This window comes from Castor canadensis, chromosome 2 (genome assembly GCF_047511655.1).
Source record: "Castor canadensis chromosome 2, mCasCan1.hap1v2, whole genome shotgun sequence".
NCBI classification, from domain to species: domain Eukaryota; kingdom Metazoa; phylum Chordata; class Mammalia; order Rodentia; family Castoridae; genus Castor; species Castor canadensis.
This window is the reverse complement of record NC_133387.1, coordinates 75,156,684-75,177,106: the sequence shown is the minus strand read 5'-3', so window position 1 is coordinate 75,177,106 and position 20,423 is coordinate 75,156,684. Positions and strand designations below refer to the sequence as shown.

The 20,423-nt window shown below is 32.5% G+C and overlaps 1 protein-coding gene across 10 annotated transcripts in view; it reads left to right on the top strand.

Moving 5' to 3' along the window:
* Nucleotides 1-20,423, top strand: part of Dgkb (diacylglycerol kinase beta) — a 648,179-nt gene that overhangs the window by 266,633 nt on the left and 361,123 nt on the right. For all 10 annotated transcript variants that reach the window (XM_074065058.1, XM_074065065.1, XM_074065064.1 and 7 more), the window contains 3 exons: nt 9,514-9,599; nt 11,811-11,900; nt 17,161-17,321. In XM_074065058.1, coding sequence (XP_073921159.1) covers nt 9,514-9,599; nt 11,811-11,900; nt 17,161-17,321 — 337 coding nt within the window. The remainder of the gene's footprint in view (nt 1-9,513; nt 9,600-11,810; nt 11,901-17,160; nt 17,322-20,423) is intronic.

Here is a 20,423-nt window from a genome sequence, read left to right as displayed (position 1 = left end):
CTCTTTACACACCAAATTATTTTACTTTTCTCTCTTAGTCTATATTTATTTTTTCCATTTCAAGCACTTCATTTAAAAATATGGATAATTTTCTTGAAGTATTGCAACTATACCTAGTGCAAACACATCTGTACATGGAAGCAATGCTAGGAATCTCTCCGTATAGCTATTCTTATCTCAAGTAGCAAAAATGCTTTGCCTTTCTTATTATTGCTTTTACTTTCTCTTCCACAAAATTAGAGATAAGGGCAGAACAAATTCTGCCTGGAAGCAAGAGGGGATTGGAGGGAGAGAGAGAGGACGGGTGTGGGGTATGGGGGAGAAATGGCCCAAAAAATGTATGCACATATGAATAAATGAATAAAAAAAAAGAAACTCTGGATATTTTCATCTTTATCTTTGTTTCCAAGACAGAAATGGGTGCATGTTTGTTTCTATTATATCTTTACATAAATTTCTCTCACTGATCCTGATTACTGTGTTTCAAGGATGACATTAAAATCACATCATAAAAGCTGTTTTCTTCCTGATGATGCATATTATTATATAATTGCATAGATTATTTGGAAGTATAACTTGGTTGGAAAAGTTGCAGTGCAAATATAAATTGCTTTCTTGTCTTTATAGAATAACTTTTTTCATTTTACACCATTAAAATAAATATACACACCTCTGCTTTTATAACAATTCCACTTGCTAGTGTGACTTATGAAAAGTTATTATCAAGTTTTATTATACTTGTAACATTGCTTATACCCTTCTGACTCTAAGCTTCAAGAAAGTACAGATGACTTAGTCTCATCATCTTTTAAAAAGTTTAAGTAAAAATAATTATTGAATTAAATATTTATTGAATTAAAATAAAATATGAGATGATATTTAAATATAGGTAAATTATTTTCCATATTGTTCATCATAATTAGGCATAATACATTGTTTTTGAGAAGATACTTTATAAAAAACATAGGTAAAACTAAAAACCTACAGACTCAAATATTCCAAATATCAGATATTTCAATAGTGAATCCTTGAAATTATTCTCTTATTAAAATTAATGTGGAATATAGAAGATATATATTATCTTTTGCATATGTTTTATTTTTTTAATTTAAAATGTCATATTAGATAACACAATTTCTACCATATTTTTATTTGAATAAAATGTCTCTTGAATTAGAGCTCATGACCTTTTGCATATGTCTCTTGTTATGGAACCACATCATAGACCTGAACAAAATCCCCAAAAGACAATGAACATATCCATCAAAATTCAGTCCTGCTCTACTAGAAGAGTTCAAAAAATTCAAAGGTCTTTTGCTTTACTAATGTAAAAATGAAGCACTCAACTTGCCTCTTCTTATGATTAATTATAAAATATAATGTAGATGATGCAGCAAGCTTGGCTCTGATTAAATATGTAAGTGTAATTCTCACTCTGCCTTGGGCACTGAACTGATTGAGATTGAGAGTCAATTTTTACTTCCAAATTAAAGACCTACAAGTTAACAAAAGTAATAAAACACATAACATGCTGACAGGGTTAAAATCACATAATTGCTTGCCTTGCTGAAGAAATCTGCCATTTGACGTATTACAACTCCCTTGTCACCTTCTACATATGTCAACAAATGCATCATGTCTTTAAATACATTGAAAAATCTGAACTTTATTACCTGGGGACATAGGAACAGTGAATGAATTGCAGTTATACTAGAGCTCTAAATGTCACTGTTTAGAGCTCATCGCTTATCCAAATGGTCAGAACATTCTACAAAGAATAAAAGCCTCTTAATAATGAGGTATATTCACATGATTAAATATTACACAACCATTAAAAGGTTTTCCATGAAGACAGCATACCAAGGGAAATATATACTACAAAATGAAAAAATGAAATAAATCACAATTGTATTATGACACAATTACATAAAGCATTTCCATACAGAAGTGGATATGCAAAGATGGAAAGCATATTAGGATGATAGACTTATAGGTGATATCCTTATTGTAAAAATTACTTATTTATTAAATAAATAATTATTATTAATTAAATAATTATTATTTATTTAGTGGTATTGAATTAGCTATCTGTTCCTCTGTATTAAGTTGTCCCCAAACCTGGCAGCTTAAAACAATAAAGTTTTATTATTGCACACACACAAAAATATTAGTAGGCTAATGTGAAAGGACCAGTCTTTTTTATATCCTTTTAACTGTTTTTGATTTTTGCTACAAAAGTCAAGTTTTCTCACACAACTGGCTCCTCAGTTTAACAACTAATTAGCTGTTTCCCTAGTTTGAGGACTCAGCTCCTAAGTGCTCACTTTTACGGAGCAGACTCTCATCTCTACCTAATCTGCATTAACTACCTGCAAAGAACATCCCACAGTAACCTGAAATGCGTGGGTTTTGTCTGCCTTCAGTTAATCAAGGGAGATAGTTGAAGGCAAGAATTTACATATTTTTAAATCTGGGGAAATTAGCTCAGTTCCTGGTACACAGCTGTAATTCATAACTGCATGTTAAATAAGTGAATGGTTGCATGTGAAACATCTTTTATAGTCACTTTGCTAAGGACATTGTATGGATTGTATAACATGTGTATATGGTTTGAACTCAGGGCCTTTACTTGCTAGTCTTGAACTGTGATTCTCCAGATCTTCACCTTCCTTCTGAGTAGTTAGAATTACAGGTGTGAGTCATTGTGCTTGCCTGCTTTAGTCATTTTTCAAGTAGAGTCTGGTGTTTTTGCCTGGAGCTGACCTCACATGGAATAATTCTCCTACCTCTGACCTTTGGTGTAGTTGGAACCACAAGCTCAAAAACATAACACGCTCTCTGAAAAATAACTGAAAGCAAAAAAAAAAAAAAATGCTATGGACAGGCTTCAAGTGATATGTGCCTGCCTAGCTAGCACAAGTCCCTGAGTTCAAAGCCAGGACCACCAAAAAAAAAAAAAAAAAAGGAGAAGTTGTTAAGAATTGGTTTTGTAGACCAATATATTCTCAAAAACAGTAGTTACATTGCAGACCAGAAAAGTCAGTCTGAATTTAATGAGGCACTTGTGAAGTCATTTAATCTTATAACTTTAAGAACAGAGTTATATGTAAGTATGAATATGAATTAAGCAGAATAAAAAATGATAAATATGCTCGTTTCTGCTTTGAAATGCTTAAATCAGAATTCAGGCCTTTCTTAAGGTAAACTCCTGAAGTAAATTTTTTTTTTTCTAAACAAGGAGGAGGGGAATCAAGAAAAGACTTGGTGATATGTGATAAAATTGTGTTTGAAACTTCAGCTTCATGTTTTTTCAATATGAAAGGGTATAAATGTATACAATTAAAATGAGCATTCACTAGGCATTAATATGATAAAATGTTTATGAAGCTTATTTTGATTTTTCTCTTGGTATCAAAAAATATTTTTATAATATATAATAGGTGCACCATTTAATAGACATAATATTTATTTTATTTTTATATGTTCAGTGTGATCTGACAATCAATGTCATATACACATGGCAATATCTTACTTTCTTTGAACAATAAACTTTAAGATTGGAATCTTAAGAAATACCCACATATTTTCATTTGAGACACTTTCCAAAATTCTGGGATCAAATCTGTAATATCCTTTTCTTTCTTAAAATATTTTTGGTGTGATTTTAAAAGACCATTGTCAGGCACAAATAAAAACCTACTAATTTGTCTGCAGTCTTTATATCCTAACAGTTATTTACAAAGGACAATTAGCATCTGACTCTTTTTTTAGGTGAAAATAGGTGGCTGTGTTTCTAGTGATATTTAGCACTACAATCTTACTACTCATTTTTTGGTTGTGATAACACTTAACATGAGAGACATCTTTCAATCTATCAAGTGTACAATACAATGTTAACTATAGGAAGTGTTGTTGAGGAGATTTGGGGAATGTTCTCATCTCGCGTAATAGAAACTTTCAGGAGTGTTGTAGTGGTGGCTATTGGGCCTCTGCACAGAACTGTTAAAACCCATTCATTAGCATAGTTTTGTTTTCCAATGTAACTATTGTAAATAGTAAACTGCAAAGGAGAAACAATGCTGTGATGGTCAACACTGAAAATTCAATCAATATTAATCTCCTTCATAAATCATTTGAGGTTTTAATTTTTAAAATATCCATTAAATAGCATAACTTCAGGAGCATACCATGATTATTTCATTGTAAAGTGTTTATACTCAATTTCTCAAGAGAATCTGCTGAAAATGATAAATGCAAAGGATATTACACAGTACTGAAGTTTCTGCAGAGACATCCTTCTAGACTCCACTTCCTTCATTCCTCCTAATTAGAAGGGTGGCCTATGAAATCTGAAGCTCACAGCTGTTGGTCTTTCAGACTTCTTGGGAGAAAAGTTTATGCCATGTAGACTCTGAATTCTGACTCTTCCCAATAACTAGGATTTTCTTGATGACAACTGCACCTTCCTTTCCCAGTAGTATACACACATTCCCCAAGAGTCTACTGGTTACCTGTTCAAGATGTTGGTGGAACTGTCCTCACTGTAAAATCCAGGTCTGATAGAAAACTCTTTGTGACTATTTTGTGATAATACTGGGGAAGAGGGTGTTGGAGAAATACAAGAGTATTTCCTGACCTACAATAGATAAATGTACTTTTAATGAAGCAAAAAAGATAATTAAGTTAGTAATAACTTAATGGTAACATATAAATATTTTACCTGTGTGTATATAAGCAGCCCCACAAGCAAGTGGTGTCCATTCCATTTTAAAGATAAGCAAACTGAGGCTCAGACAGATTACAAAGTTTTCCAAGTCTTACTATTCAATGAGTGCATGAAATAAAGAATGAGTGAATCTCAAGGGAAAACTGCATGGATTGAGTGGATTAAGAAATTAAGATAAAGACAGGTCAATTTTCAACCCATTTAGCAATCATTTTGGAGAGAGTAAGCTCATCTGACAGTCACATGGGGTTTATGTTTGGGGGTAGGATGCTGCTGAAGAACCAAAGATGACAAATTTAAAAGAAAACAAGAATGAATAACAGATGAATGATCATCATGGAGTAGAAGAACGATGGTGAGTCAAATGGATGGCTAGGCTTTCACCAGAAACAATCAGCTCTATGGTAAATGTTTCTGCTACTGGCATGTTTTTAAAAGCTTTCTTAGGCTTCACTGCCAAAATGTTTGAAAACTTAAGAGAAATACACAAATTGATACAGAAATATTATTGGCAAAACTGACTTAGGAAAACTAGAAAGCATAATTTAAAAATAATTATTAAAGGAATTCAAGCAGTTATTTAAGACCATTCTATTAAAAAAAGACTCACCAGAAATTGAATAGTTTTCATTCAAATGTTACCAATGTTAAAGAAACTTGCAAAATCATACAATTTTTTAGAAAAAGGAAATTATGACAGTCTCTGCTACCTATTTTATGAGTTAATATAATTTTGATAAAAATTAGAAGTGATTTGAAAAAGAAAAATAGTATTCTATTATGTTCCTGAATATACTTACAGAATTTCTAACAAAGTTTTAGCCAGGAAAATCTAATTCTCCACAAAAAATATTGCTGAATAGTAGCAGAGTTTGAAAGTATTGCAAGAATAGATTCATAATGCAGAAATTTAAAAATATATTTCCAAACTGACCAATTAAATTGGAGCCACCATCTAGCACCTCAAAATATGGAGGGAAAAAAAAATTCTGGATGGTGGCTCAATCGATACAGTGCCTGCTTTGCAAGCACAAAGCCTTGAGTTCAAACTCCAGTCCCATGAAAAAATAAAAAGAGAAAGAAAGAAAAAAATACTGCAAGGGAAAAAGGAAGGAACTTTATTAGCTTCATAAAATATGTCAATTAACAAATGCCATAATTAGGTAAATACTGAAAACACTTCATTTCAATTAAGAAAGAAGATATTGATCTCTATGAATACTTGTGCTCAAGAATATATTGGTATTCCATCCAGGAGAATACAATGGAAAGACAATTTTAAACATTGGCCATTTCTATTACTTTTACCATTTTCATTAATTATTAAATTAATGCCATTTTTATTAATATAACATCAGCAACAAAAATTAATATTAGCAAACATAATTTTAAAAGTACTTAAAATACTAAGAAAAAGTAGAAACCAAACAAGAAAAAAATCTCAAAAGATATATGCAATATTTGCAAGCAGAAAATTTTGAACTATTGAACACTAAAGAATATCTAAAAAAGTTGGGTAATGTTATATTCATGGAAAAGGAAATGTGACATGCAAACATCCCCAACTGACATATAGGTTTAATCTAACTACATTCAAAACAGTAACTGGTTTTTATTTTATCTTATTTTTATTTTTGTGAATATGAAAATTTGCTTTTCAAACATATTTAAAAAAACAACTAAGAAATAATAGTTAAGAGTCTTCATGTCCTATGAGACACAGGCTTACAGGAAAATTACAGCAGTTGGAAAAGTAGGCTAATGGTGCACAGATGGATAAATCCTTGAATAAACAGAATAGAGAATACAAAAAGAAATGCACAGAGTCAGAGTTCCCATGATAGAAATTGAATAATTCAATAAATGAAAAGATAGATAAAAATAAGTTGATAAAGCCTGATGTGCTACAACAAAAATAAGATGGAGTGAGGGAGGGAAGAAGAAAAATGAAAGAAGGAAGGAAAGGAGGGAGGTAGGAAGGGAGAAAGGAAGGAAGAAATTCAGAAGGGAGGAGGGAAAGAGGTAGAGAAGAAGGAAAGCTGGCATTAAAAATTAAGTATTTCTTTGCAAAAAAGTAAAACTGAAATTTTAAGAGAATATATGTGGATTCCTTTCTGACCTCTGAGTAAGGAAGTTTTTCTTACACCAGACTGGTTAAGCCAGACACAGTGGCTCAGGCTGTATGTAATCCCAGCTTCTTTAGAGTTGAGCATGGGAGGATCATGGCATATGAGACCAGATCTGGGCAAAAAAGTAGACCCTATCTGAACAATAAACAAAGGAAAAAGGACGGTGAGTGTGGCTGAAGTGGTAGAGTGTTCATGAGGTCCTGAGTTCAAATACAGATACTGCCAAAAAATAAGATTGGCTAAAAGTGTTATCCATTAATATAATAATAAAGATTGACAAATTTGAATGCATTAAAACCAAATTCATTCTTATGCTTATTAATGAATATATAAGGAAAAACATTCAACTTGCAAACAACTCAAGACATTCATAGGCTAGACAAGTACAGAATTTTTATCAGTCTTCAATTTTCATTTCATGAAAAGCAAATTAAAAATGACTGACATTTCAAGTGTTAGAGAAGATGGACTCCATGCCATACATCCATTGTATATTGGCACAATATTTTTGAGAAAAAATTGGCATCACTTTGTAATGCTGCATATTAGCATACATTACTCTGAAAATAGCCCTGGTGCTCATGAGCACTAGGAAGTATGTAAAAACTACCAGTCCAAATACTCACTGATATAGATTTTAAAAGGCATTTTCTCATATGTGTATTTCATATACCAGTAGAAATAAATGGAAACAGTTACACATGGAAAGGACTTCATCTGCAATGTTGATGGATCTTAGTACCATTGCTAAGCGGAAAAAGCAGAAAGCAATATGGTGATCATGTCATACACATGTAAACCCAATATTCAGAATTCACATTTTGTGAATGAGGAAGAAGCTGTGATATACAGAAGAAGTACATGCATGTGTATAAGTTCCTGGAAATGTTCTACTTCTTAGAGTGAACAATTAGTACATAGACATTTATTATAGTATGTGCAATAAAAGCAAACCAAGTGGTAACAGACCATAAGGATGCATTCTAACATACTTAACAAGGGGTGAATAACAAAATACAAGGAAATGTGTAGATGTTTCATGTTCTAAATATCTGTGGCTATTATTATCAGGTGTTTGATTTTAGTTAATTTTTACATGCTTTCTGTTACTTTTAGTAAATTCTATAGCTTTGACAAAACATTTTAAATGATTTCAATGTAATTGTAAAATATCGCTTACAACATGTGGGCTTATAAGATAATATTCAAAGACAACTCTATTGAACAGAGAGTCAAGGCTTTGAAGATACTGTTCCCAGAAGAGATTACATATCTCCAGGAAACCCATAAATATGCTCAACCTACTAGAAAACAGCAAAGTGAGATTTACAAAAAACAGCAATATGCTGTATTGTACTCATTCTTGGAGAAATGTCATGTATTTGTTCAAATATTCTGTTTGGGGTTGTGAAGAAACTGGTACACATTCCACACTCAGAGGCCTATAATGATGTAACAGAACATTTTCCTCTAGAGTAGACTGCAAACACATACACATATTCTCATATATGTGCTTCAAATATAACCTACAGTTCTTTTTTATAATAGTGAAATGCTAGAGAAAGTTTAAAAGTCCATACAAAGAATGATTTATTTAATGTTGGAATACATTCACTTGTTATAAATCATCATGTAACATTTAACAATCATGAAGCAGCATGATTTGACACATACCATATGCATATGATAGGAGCAAATGCATAGTCTTAGACAAGTTTTAACCAAAAAATAAATCATGTGTTAAAGCTATGTGTTAATAAAGCTTTACATAAATCTACCCACATATATGAATATATACAGTACATAGATAAATAAGTTGGTTGATCACATACTATATTATTACCAGTGGTTATTTCCAGGGCAAAGCATGGAAAGAGGGACTTTTTTCTGTCCTGTTTCAGTTCTTTTCTTGCAATAAAATAGGCATGTATTACTACATAACAAGCCGCATTACCTGCTTCTGTGACTTTCCCAAGGTAGGTTGCATTAATAAGCACGCTGAGTGCACAGTGGCAGCAGGAGCAGTGGGTATTTATCACAGCTGACCCAGCAATTAGGCTTCAGTTCCTAGGTGACAAACATTATTGACCAGGTCAAAAGACAAGGTGAAGTGGCAACTTTGTGCAGATTGCACATCAGAAGCAAATGCTGAAAAGGTTGGCTAGAACCCCAGGTATAGTCTGATCAATTTCCCCAGTAATTGAAAAAGCAGGAAAATGTTAAACACATATTTACTGACATGCTACTTATACTTAAGTGATCATTCAAAGGAGAAGTTTTTTTATTATTCATTTATTCACAAAAATTATTAAGTGAAATAATATAACACATGTCATTCTGGACTATGTGAATTTAGATAACATCTGGGAGTATATCTTAATGATATACTTATATTTGGTTTTTTTGATTTGAGAGTTTATAAAAATAAAATGAATTTGTTATGGACTCTAGAACATATAATTACAAATATTTTAAAGTACGGAACCTGGAATATATAATTATAAAATATGTTAGAATGGTGTGTAAAATGTCATTGGAATATTTTACATTTTCCATAAAATAGAATGTACTTCACTGATAAAATTCTAAGAAAAAGAAAAGAGAAAATATGCTCACTTTAAAATATCAGTCACGTTCCTTGACGTACTTATTTTTCAGGTTAAACTTTTTCCGTGATGTTCCTGACTTCCGAGTGTTAGCATGTGGTGGAGATGGAACTGTGGGCTGGATTTTGGATTGCATAGGTAATGAATGCATGCATTTGATGTGGCTTGATGAGGGTAGGAACCTTCAATTCTGCTTGCTATATGTCTCTCGATCTATATCTATGTGTATGCATTCATCTACGTGTGAATCATCTGCCTTTCACCAGCATCAATAGTGATATAATTGACCACCTTGCAAGTTGCACACTTTATACTGATTGGGTTTATGCTCCTTTAATTCAGAATTAACTGACACAATAATTTTAAAGCCTCAAAAAAACCTGCTTTTCCATTCCATTTCTCCACTAGAACTTTTTCCAATTTCATTAGTGTTTGCTAATCCTTCAGAGTTATTTTCAAATCAGGCTCTAGATGGTCTGGTTGTTTCTTTGCCTTGGACAGAGAGACAGAGGGTTCTGAGCAGATTTAATAAATTCTTTTGCAAGTAAATACATTTACCATATTCGAATATGAAACATCAAATTCATACCCTCTGCCTGCTTTCATACCTCCAATCATCTTCATCAGAGCTCATTATTTTTATTGCCTACTATCAGATAATCTGATAATCTTAAATACTCTTGTGTTTTCCTTATCAATCTTTTACATAGGTAGAATTAAAGAAGAAGCTAAATAAGTAAAACAAAGTCTTACAATTGTAAAGTGGCAGAGTTGGGGTTAAAACCCACCTTTTAGCCTTGTTCTGTTGGTCTCTCTAGTTAAAACAGTTTGAGAATATAAACACACAAACAGGTGTATGAATAAAGACAAAAGGTGAGCGTGCAGGACAAGAAATAATTTGTGAATTCTGAAAAAATTGAGCTGGGATTTCAAATTTTTCAGGTGTTAGAACTGATTACTAGTTGGCAAAACAGGTCATGAATTGACATTTATAAGGAGATTAATTCAAAATAAATATTTACTGTTTTAGATCTCATTTCAGTTATTAATTGATGAATTGTTTTGTTCAAAACAGTCCTTTTAACAATAAGAATTGATTTGGGAGAAATTTTGTTCTCTCTATATAAATTGAAACAAATTTCTATTTCTATTTTTTACATTGAAACAAATGAAGATCAGAATATTCTATCTTTTCATACACTGAAAATATCCAAATTAAAAATGTCAGAGAGTAGGTGGCTTTTATTGTCCCAGCCTAAGGCTCTCTCCCCCTCAGTTTTCCTATTGTAGTTATTTGAATAAAACATATTTTTTGGACAGGAATCTAACAATTTGGGTTACAAATATTGAGATACAAATAAAATAATCAGAATTGTGATGTTAGCCTTTCAACTTATGATGTAAGCGGCATTTATATGTGCTAGCTAAGAAGAAAGCTAGAATTTGATCATTAGAAAAATTATCAAGTTAACATTGTTTTGTGAAGATGTTAGAGAGAAAATTGTGGAACTATCTGGCTTATTTTGGCCCCCAAATCTGTGGAACATCATTGTCCAATGTCCCTAAATTATCCAGCCCTATTTTCTTTCACACATCCACACTCTGACCTTGATCAGCTAGAGAGAGAGAAATACTATGTGTTTGTGAGATTCAAGCCACATGATCATTTATGTAAAAGCGTTTGGAATTTCAGTGACAGAGATCTATTCTGGTTTAAATACAATGCTATGTAATACAAGGTTAAGCTCATAAAAAATTATCCTGGTGAGCTCAGGTAATCCAACATCAATTTTGTGCTTATTGCACCAATTCAAAGCAGCACTGTGCATAGGAACAATTGAAGGACATTATTAGCAATGTGTTTGCTTTAAGAATTCAACTGTTTTATAATACATTACTACTTAAAGAAAAATGTACCTAGAGTTGACGTTGCCAACAGTCTTCATATAGGAACCTAGCCATGTACCGTGGCTGCATCCCTATTCCTGTGCTGCATGTGCCTATCGGCCTTCTCTCTCTCTCTCTCTCTCTCTCTCTCACACACACACACACACACACACAGAGTGTACCATTTTAAGTTGACTTAAGATATTTAAAGATCTTTTCTCATGCATGAGTTTTGAAAACTCCTGATACTTTGTGACTAACAGTGTTCACTTATAGTTTATCAATTGCTGCAAACACATTAAATGTCATAATTGTATTTCTATTTAGGCATAAAATTCAGATTTTTTTTTTCTGTTTCTAAGTACTTGGTAGAATTCTTTCATGTACTGTAAGGTTGTCTTTTTTTACTGTTGCTCTTTCTGGGTTCAAAACTTTATTTTAATTTATTTTTCAATTCCACAGAAAAGGCCAATGTAGTCAAGCATCCTCCAGTTGCTATTCTGCCTCTTGGGACTGGCAATGACCTAGCGCGATGCCTGCGATGGGGAGGAGGTAAAACAGCTCCACACATAAAAAGCAGAAATACAATACAGCACCTTCAAAAACAACCTGCATTTCATTACTGCATAATTGTGATACGATATTAGCAAATATGAGAACTGTTGTATGTATAATACGTGATTTTTAAGCAATAGTCTGGAGTAAAGTGAGAAATACTGGTCTCAGAGTTAGGATGCTGGGCTTTAATTAGACACTAATTATAGAGTTGACTTTAGTAGGACAAATTTTCACACCTCTCCAGTTTTTGCTTTTCTTGCTTATAAAATGAAGTAAACATGGATGAACTCTAAGGTAGTTAATTTTTAATTTATGAGTTATGTGATGAAATAACAAAAAAAGGAAGAAAGATAAAACACTAATGACTGACTTCCCCAGGAATGAATACATTAAGTAACAAGAAACAATCAATCCTGTAGCCATGTGTCTTCATTTGAGATACAGTAGTGAGAGGAGGAAAGCAAAAGGAACTTAAACTCTAGTGGTGCATGAAGTCATACGAAAACATAAGACTTTCTACTAAGGAGGAAACTGGTAATAGTACAAGGAAAGGCCTCACCTACATAGAGGTAGCCTAATGGCTAGATAATGATACAGTTATACAAACTGAGTGAGAACTTTGAAGAGAAAGGAAACATTAAGTTCAAAGACTCAGCTGGGGTGAAGTACTTGACATACTTAAGAAATGAAAATGAAATAATATGGATGAAGCAAAGTGTGTAAAGAGAACACTTCAAGATGAGGTCTTAAAATTTTGAGAAGTCAGTAACTGTAGTTATATGAAGATTACTGAACATTATTAGATTTTGCTAAAGAAGCCACAACTGAATGTTAAATATTCTTAGCATCTAAACTCACTTAGGGAAGTATGAAAGAGTCCACAAAGACAGTGTGAATCAGAGCCCTTGGGGAGCTTGTTAAAAACATAGTGGTCTGAACCTAACCTAAATTTGCTCAGTGGAGATCCCTAGGGATGGGACCTGAGCAAGGTATGGTCTTTTTAAATTGACTCTCCAAGTAACTCTGATTTTCAACAAACTTTCACATCTATTTGTTTCAGGAATATCTATCATGTTAGAGAAAACTGGAAACAAGTTAAAAACTTTGCATACATTTTACTTTGCATTTCCATAAGGATATACTGTAGTAAAAGGATGTTTACCATCTATTGATTTATGTATCAGAGAATCTACAGAGATAAAGATGTGACCATTGTTTATGAGATGCTTCTTTTTTCAGGTCTTGTTCATGTCTATCAATGAAAAAGAATGGAAAGATGTATGTGTTCTATTATATTCTTCTGGTGCACATATCTGATATTTGGAAATTAATTTTATCTAATATTTCCAAATTAGCATTAATCTTGAATCTCAAGTTACATAGAGAAGTCTTTTTTCACAATCTAATGATGCATATAAAACATATAAAAGATATGATTGACGAAGGCAAAAATTGAAGCTTAGGTCGAGGCATAAGATTAGTGGTGAATTCTGTATATGTGCTTAGTATGTGTTGACCAGTTCTAAGTTTTAGATATAGAGTGGAGATATAGATAAATGGCTTCTACCCTTTGGAGACTATGTGTTCATCTAGTATCTAAACCATACACCAATATAGTTACAAAATAAGATCAGGACTGCAAAAAAATGAATAGAAAGGAGCTATTTAGCTAGAAGGTCAAGAAGGTCTCCTCGAAAAGGCACACTTAAGCTGGTCCTAAAATATGACAAGGAAAGAAAACCAGTTTCTTGTGTTAAAGGGACTGAAAGAGGCTGGTGGGGTTATTGAAGCAGCAGCAAAGTGGTGGGTAGTTAGGGCTGATCAACACTGAATTTGGAAAGATATTTGAGAACCAGAGGTTTGTCCCAGTAAGAGTTTTAGCTGATTGAATTTGAAGCACATAGTAAAGCTTCAAAGAGTCTCTGAAGCAGTTATATAACATTTAACATTTTTAACATTTAAAAAAATACATTACTTATTGTGAAAATAAACTGGTCAGAAAATGTGAAAACATGAAAAAGTAGAATTGTATAAATGAAAGCTTGGATTACAGTTGTGCTATTTGAAAATAAAAGGACTGGACCAGGGTTTTGGTGGTATAAATGAAGCAAGCAGACAGGCTGGAAATACATTTCAGCCACAGACTTACTGAACTTACCAGAAAATTGGAAAAGAGCTTTAGGAAAAAAAAAAAAGGCATCAAAATGCCCAAGTTTAGCAATTAAAGAAACAGAATAACCATGTGCTATCTTAAAAAACGTGTGCAAGTAGGACTGTTTCTTACCTGAGGTTCTAGATTCCTCATCAGAGCTTGAAGAAAACAGTGACTGCCTTGTAGGTTGTTATGCTGAGAACAGCTCATCTGAAACTATTAAATAGCTTTGCCAGTGTTTGTGTGCGTACTTTGTACAGTCATAGTTTTATTGGGTTTGATTTGATTTTTTTAAATGTATCTTAATGCTGAGCATGACATCACATGCCTGTTATCCCATGTACTCCGAGGAGGAGATTGCGGAGACCTCAGTGTAAAGCCAGCTTTGGGCAAAATCATGAGAGTCTACCTGAAAAATAAAGCATAAAAGAGCTAGGGGCATGGCTCAAGCAGTAGAGTGCTTATCTAGCAAGCAGGATATCCTGAGTTCAGACCCCATTCTGTTCTGCCAAAAAAAAAAATCGCATATTATTCAAGCATAGACACAATTACATACAAAGAAAGATTATCAATATTTATTAGATGGAGAACTGCAATTTGGAATTCATCTTTATGAAGTAGTTCTCAACTCCAGTTGTGGTTAGTCTCAAAATAGGTCTATTTATTGTCTCTTTCCATTTTTACTCAGCTGAAAGACTAATTGATCCCATCCTTTTTCATATTTAGTCATACAAATTTTTGAAAATGCACCCAGTGGTAAATATTTTCAGTTGCATGATCCACTGCAATCTCGCTATGGTAATTGTCACTAAATTCATTCCTTTTGTGTTTTCTCCTATCTAGTGGCTTTCCTACAGTATCATATCGAACACTGCTGCCTAGACATGGTTAATTCCAAGCTCAACATTTGACTCAAAGCCTTATTAGTTACTCATATTTCTTTTGAGTATGTGTGTTTAAGTACATATTACACATCCATATTATATTACCCATACAGTACTATACATCCCTATTATATAATATACACCTATTCCTAAAATACTATTTTGAATTGGGACAATATTTTAAATTATTTTTTTCTATGTACAACTTTGGCCTGTAACTTTATGTGTTGAACAAGGAAATGATATATATCCTTATAATTTTATGCGAGTTAACTTACACCTGAAAAACATTGTGTGTATTCTGAAACAAAAACAGAATTTGGAAAGTTAGTTAATATATTAAACTTTTTAATTTAATTCCATAGGAAAATATATACACATATAATTTTATTGTGGTGGTTATTACATATGTTTCTTAAAATAAATAAGAAATTAAGAAGAAAATGCTAGTGAACATAGAATTGTTAAGAGCTATCTGAAATGTAAACTAATATAGCTAATTCAGTCATGTGATATTTTGGCATGGAATTCAATGATATGCATATTATTGATATTTATATTTTTTAATTCTGTGACAATATATGATATCTTGTGAAATAATATTTGATACTTTCTATGTAATTGTTTATTTTAACTCTTTCTCTCTGTATTAAATAGTGCATACTTATTTTTAAATCTGTGTAAAATAGGTGATAAGGGGCTCTGAAAGTAGTATTTCTAGTTTTTGGCTGCTTTCACATTCTTTTAGGTAATTGAACAAGTATATCTTCAATGTTATTTATGGTTCTTTAGGAGTGTTGGCATACAAGAATGCCTTTTTTTATTTGTTTAGACAAATGAGTTTTCCAATCACATGCATTCATTCTGTTTATCATGATATCAAAGCCTCTGGCATTTCCTGGTTTAACAAATAAATTATTAAGTTACAAGTCAAAGTTAGACACAGAAAAAAAACTATTGAAACTATTGTTTTAACTCAAAATATTATTTTAAAATATGTGATTGCTTTTGTGTGTGTGTGTGTGTGTGTGTGTGTGTAAATACAGATTATTTAATTTGGTGCATTTCAAATTATTATGTTATCCTCAGTAATATTATATTGTTGAGAACTTTCTATTGTATATATTTTAGGCCTCATGTATTAAGACCTTTTATGTGTTATTTCAGCTAATCCTAACAACAACAAACCTAAAGCAAGATAGGGGAGGAAACTAATATTGAGAGAGGTTAAGACAGAGTAAGTAATTCAGGCAGAGCTAGGCTACAGTCCTGAAAATACTGTTATATCCCTACAGATAAATTTATTAGGAAGTGTAAAATTAAGTAAACACTCTCCTTTTGGGCTATGTTACCATCTACAGAATACCCGTTAAGATATGAACTGGTTTAGCATTTAGCATAGGCAATCCTGGCAAGAGGAACATATAGTGAGAAAAAACACAAATGGCTATAATGCAGGTTCAAAGATAGGCTGCTTTTGTGCTGAATGAGTGGATAGGATGGTAGGCATCTGATCCATTATCTTGCAAGGGTGACTTCCAGAAACAAGTGTTATTAAATTAGAACCATGATGAAGACATTGAAGCAAGCTAGTCAAACAGAATAGGGACATCCAGAGAAGATAGAACAAGGATTGAAATGAAATAAGGTTAAAAAATAAAGGCAGTATGTTTTATTTAAATTGAAAGTTTTTCTGTATCACTGGTTGGGAAGTGTAAAAATAAGGGGGGAATGTGAAGTGTAACATGGTTTCCATGTATTTGACTAAAGCACCTGTGAGTAGGATAGTATCTGTCTGAGATAGGATGCTCAGGAGAAAGACAATGAAGTGGGTAGATAAACAACTACATTTCAGATACATTGGCCCAAAAGTTTATAAGCATGCAGTAGAAATTTTCATTTGGCAGTTGAATATAATAATAATTTATACCACAGGAAAGATATATATGTTATAAATGAAAGCTAACAGTAAAATCTTGCTATGAGATTCTGGTTTTTTTTTTTTTTTGTTATTGTTGTGCTGGGTGGGGGTACATTGTGGCTTTTACAAAAGTTCTTGCAGTATGTCAGATCTATCACAGTTGAATTCTTCATTTGCTATTAGAATTTGCTTTAAGTGCATTAATTATCTTTACAGTAATGCATGTAATAAATACAAATAAACATATACAAATACAGCATTTATTATTTTTTGTCTCAAGATAATTTTTTTCATTAGGTTATGAAGGAGAGAATCTGATGAAAATCCTAAAAGACATTGAAAGCAGCACAGAAATCATGTTGGACAGGTGGAAATTTGAAGTCATCCCTAATGACAAAGATGAGAAGGGAGACCCAGTGCCTTACAGTATCATCAATAATTACTTCTCCATTGGCGTGGTAAGATTTTCCACTAAATCTTATTTTTTTAACCTGTCCTATATAATCACTCCCTCTTACACTAAGAAGATTTACTGATTATAAATAATGTATTTTTTCTTTGTGTCAGCAAAACACCTCTTCTAATGGGCAATAATAAAGCTTATGAATTTATTTAAAGTTAGGGTATTGGCAATTGATAAATTTTTCATATGTTAAACAAAGGAAAGAAACTATATTCTTTGGTATTGGCTTGACCACTTGTGCTACTAACATGAAGCTTGGAAAGCTTGATAAAATACTCACATGTTTTAGAGTATAAGTTAATGTTCCATATTAATGAAAATGCAAAAACACTAAATCAATTTTTTATGTTCAGATCTATGTTTCATACACCATTATTATCTACTAAAAGTCTATGAAAAAGATGCTACTATTCTTAAGTGGTTGTCAAATAGCCGACTTCATTTCTTTTAGATTCTTTTGTTGAAAGTAAAATGTTAAACAGTACTTGAAAATTATTCAAAATTTAATTCTTAAGGAATTAATGACTTATCAGTTATTTATGTTTATTTAGTGAATAACCATGAAGGCTGAAAATATATACAGCATTGTATTTCATTTGATGTATATCACTTACTATAAATCTTATATCTCATCCCTCATCTTCCTCTCTGTTCTCTTTCTCTCTCTCACTCTTTCTGTCTCTCTCACATGCACACACATGCACACACTTATAGGCTATAAAACATTGGTTAAGTCTATGAATTTAAATAGTCAAGCAACCTTGATAACAGTCCTTGAGAAAATTATTTAATCTGAGTGACCATTCATTTACCTGTGTCATATTGCTTCTTATTTCTGTATCATAGAGTGACAAATGATATTATACAAGGGCCTCAAAGAGTAGTACACAGTTGAGGATAAATGAAATGCTATTAAGACTAAAAAGTTATTAGGATTATCCTCAAGAAAAATGTAGTACAGCGTACTCCTGACAAAGCCTCCCATTTGTATTGGTGTGAAATACAGTAATTTTAGAAACTTTATTACTCTATAACTTAAATACAGCTCATTCATTTTTAAGGCACCCTTTTCATGATTTTATTCTTTTTTACAACTCTAGAATATTTTTTCACCACATTTGTCATCAGTTTGGTTCTTTCCCTAGCTCCAGAGAACAATCAATCTACTTTCTGCCTGTAATATTTGTCTTCTATGGACACTATGTTTCACCTTGATTCTCTCACTTGGCATAACAATTTTGAAGCTCTCCTATATAAACTATCTGAGCACTATTTTCCTTTTTATTGCTGAGTAGTAGTCCAGTATATAAACCACATACATCACATACTGTTTGTCCCATCACCAACTGGTCTTCATTTTTATTCCTCCAGTTTTTGGATGTCATAAATCATGTCAATTTCTTAAATCTCTCTAGGATTTTTCTTGTTTGGTTATTAAACTTTTTTACACCAGAATTCCCAATTGGTTCTTCTTTATAATATCTAGATCTTTAAGCAGCATTTTCTGTTTGAAGATTCATCTTTGTTGTATTTGTCTTATTCTTCAAACATAGTGTCTTTTAGTTTTTTGTTGACATGTTCATAACAGCCATTTTTGAAGTTTTTGCTACATCTAACATCTGGGTTCCATTAAAGAACCTGACAGCATATGGTGACCATCAAACCTTGTTTTTTTGCTTGCTTATTTAATTTTCCTAAATTTGCAACACTCTTCCCTATTCCTTTGATTATTTTTTCTGTTGAAAACTGGAAATTATAGACAATAAATCTTAGCAAATCTAGAGTTTCATTCTCCACAGGGATATTACTATTTCTATTTGTGTGTATAGTGACCTATCTTGTGGAGACTTTCTCTCTTGTGGATGCTAATATCACAGTCTCATTTTTGTTTCTCTTAAACTTGTTTTATTTTAATACTGGTTTCCTAGATATCATGTATCAACATGATGGACCAGAGGTTGTACTGAAACAATTTAAGCTAGTGAGTCTTCTTCCCTTTATTATTATATGGATGCATGTATTCTTTGAAGATCATATCCAAAGTTCAAACAATTATAAATTGGCTTAAGCTTTTTATATATTCTGAATCTTCTTTTGTCTTTTCTGCTCATGCATGAAGCCTCTCATTTAAAGAATGATGGTATGATAAATAAGACTACCTTTGCTCTTCCCAGAGTACATGTAAAGCCATTCAGACAGCCAGGGAGATGTAGTGGTTTATCATGGTCCATTATGACTACCTTAAAAATCATAACAGTCCTCTTTTTAAATTTCTAGCTCATCTGCTTGTTAGCTGCTTGCCTGATCAATTTTGCAAACTTAGGCTATCTTCGACAATTACATTCTCTGTTCATTTGCCCCAGAGATCACAACTATTTTAGACAACCCCCATGGAAATTTCCCAGCTTCCATTAAAAATCAACTCTGATCTACTGAGAATGAAACTTCTTACTTTCCTAGCTTGCTCCACCCAGCTAGCATTTTGGTGTCCATGGAGCTGGAACAGAAAGAGGCAGCTCAAGGCTGAAGTGTTACACATTACCACTTTTCTTTTTTGTGGTCCTAGTATCTCCTGAACGGTTCTCAATTTGTTATATATCATTGTTTAATTTTCAGTGGTTCTTAGTAGAGGATAATCCCCTCTACTTTTGAAGATGTCTGGCAATGTCTGGACACGTGTCTAATTGTTAAGATTAAGGGAGACTTGCTTCTGGCAACTTGTGAGTAGAGGTCAGGGATGCCTAGGCTAAGTCCTCACACATAGAGAACTACTGAGTCAAATCGTAGATAATGGTGAGCTTGAGCCATCCTGACACCAGCCAAAAGAAACATTTAAACACAAGAACATACTACGTCGCAGAAGAGAAACAGCACAAACCTAATCAGAAGAAATGCTAAAATAAAAATAAGACAGAAAATAAGTCAACATGTAAAGATCAGTTAGAGATGAGTCAACTTGGGTTGTAACACATTTGTACATGAAAGCAATGCTAGGAATCTTTCTGTATAGCTATCTGTAACTCAACTAGCAAAAAGGCTTATGTCTTCTCTTCAACAAAATTAGAGATTAGGGAAGAACAGGTTCTGCCCAAAAGTG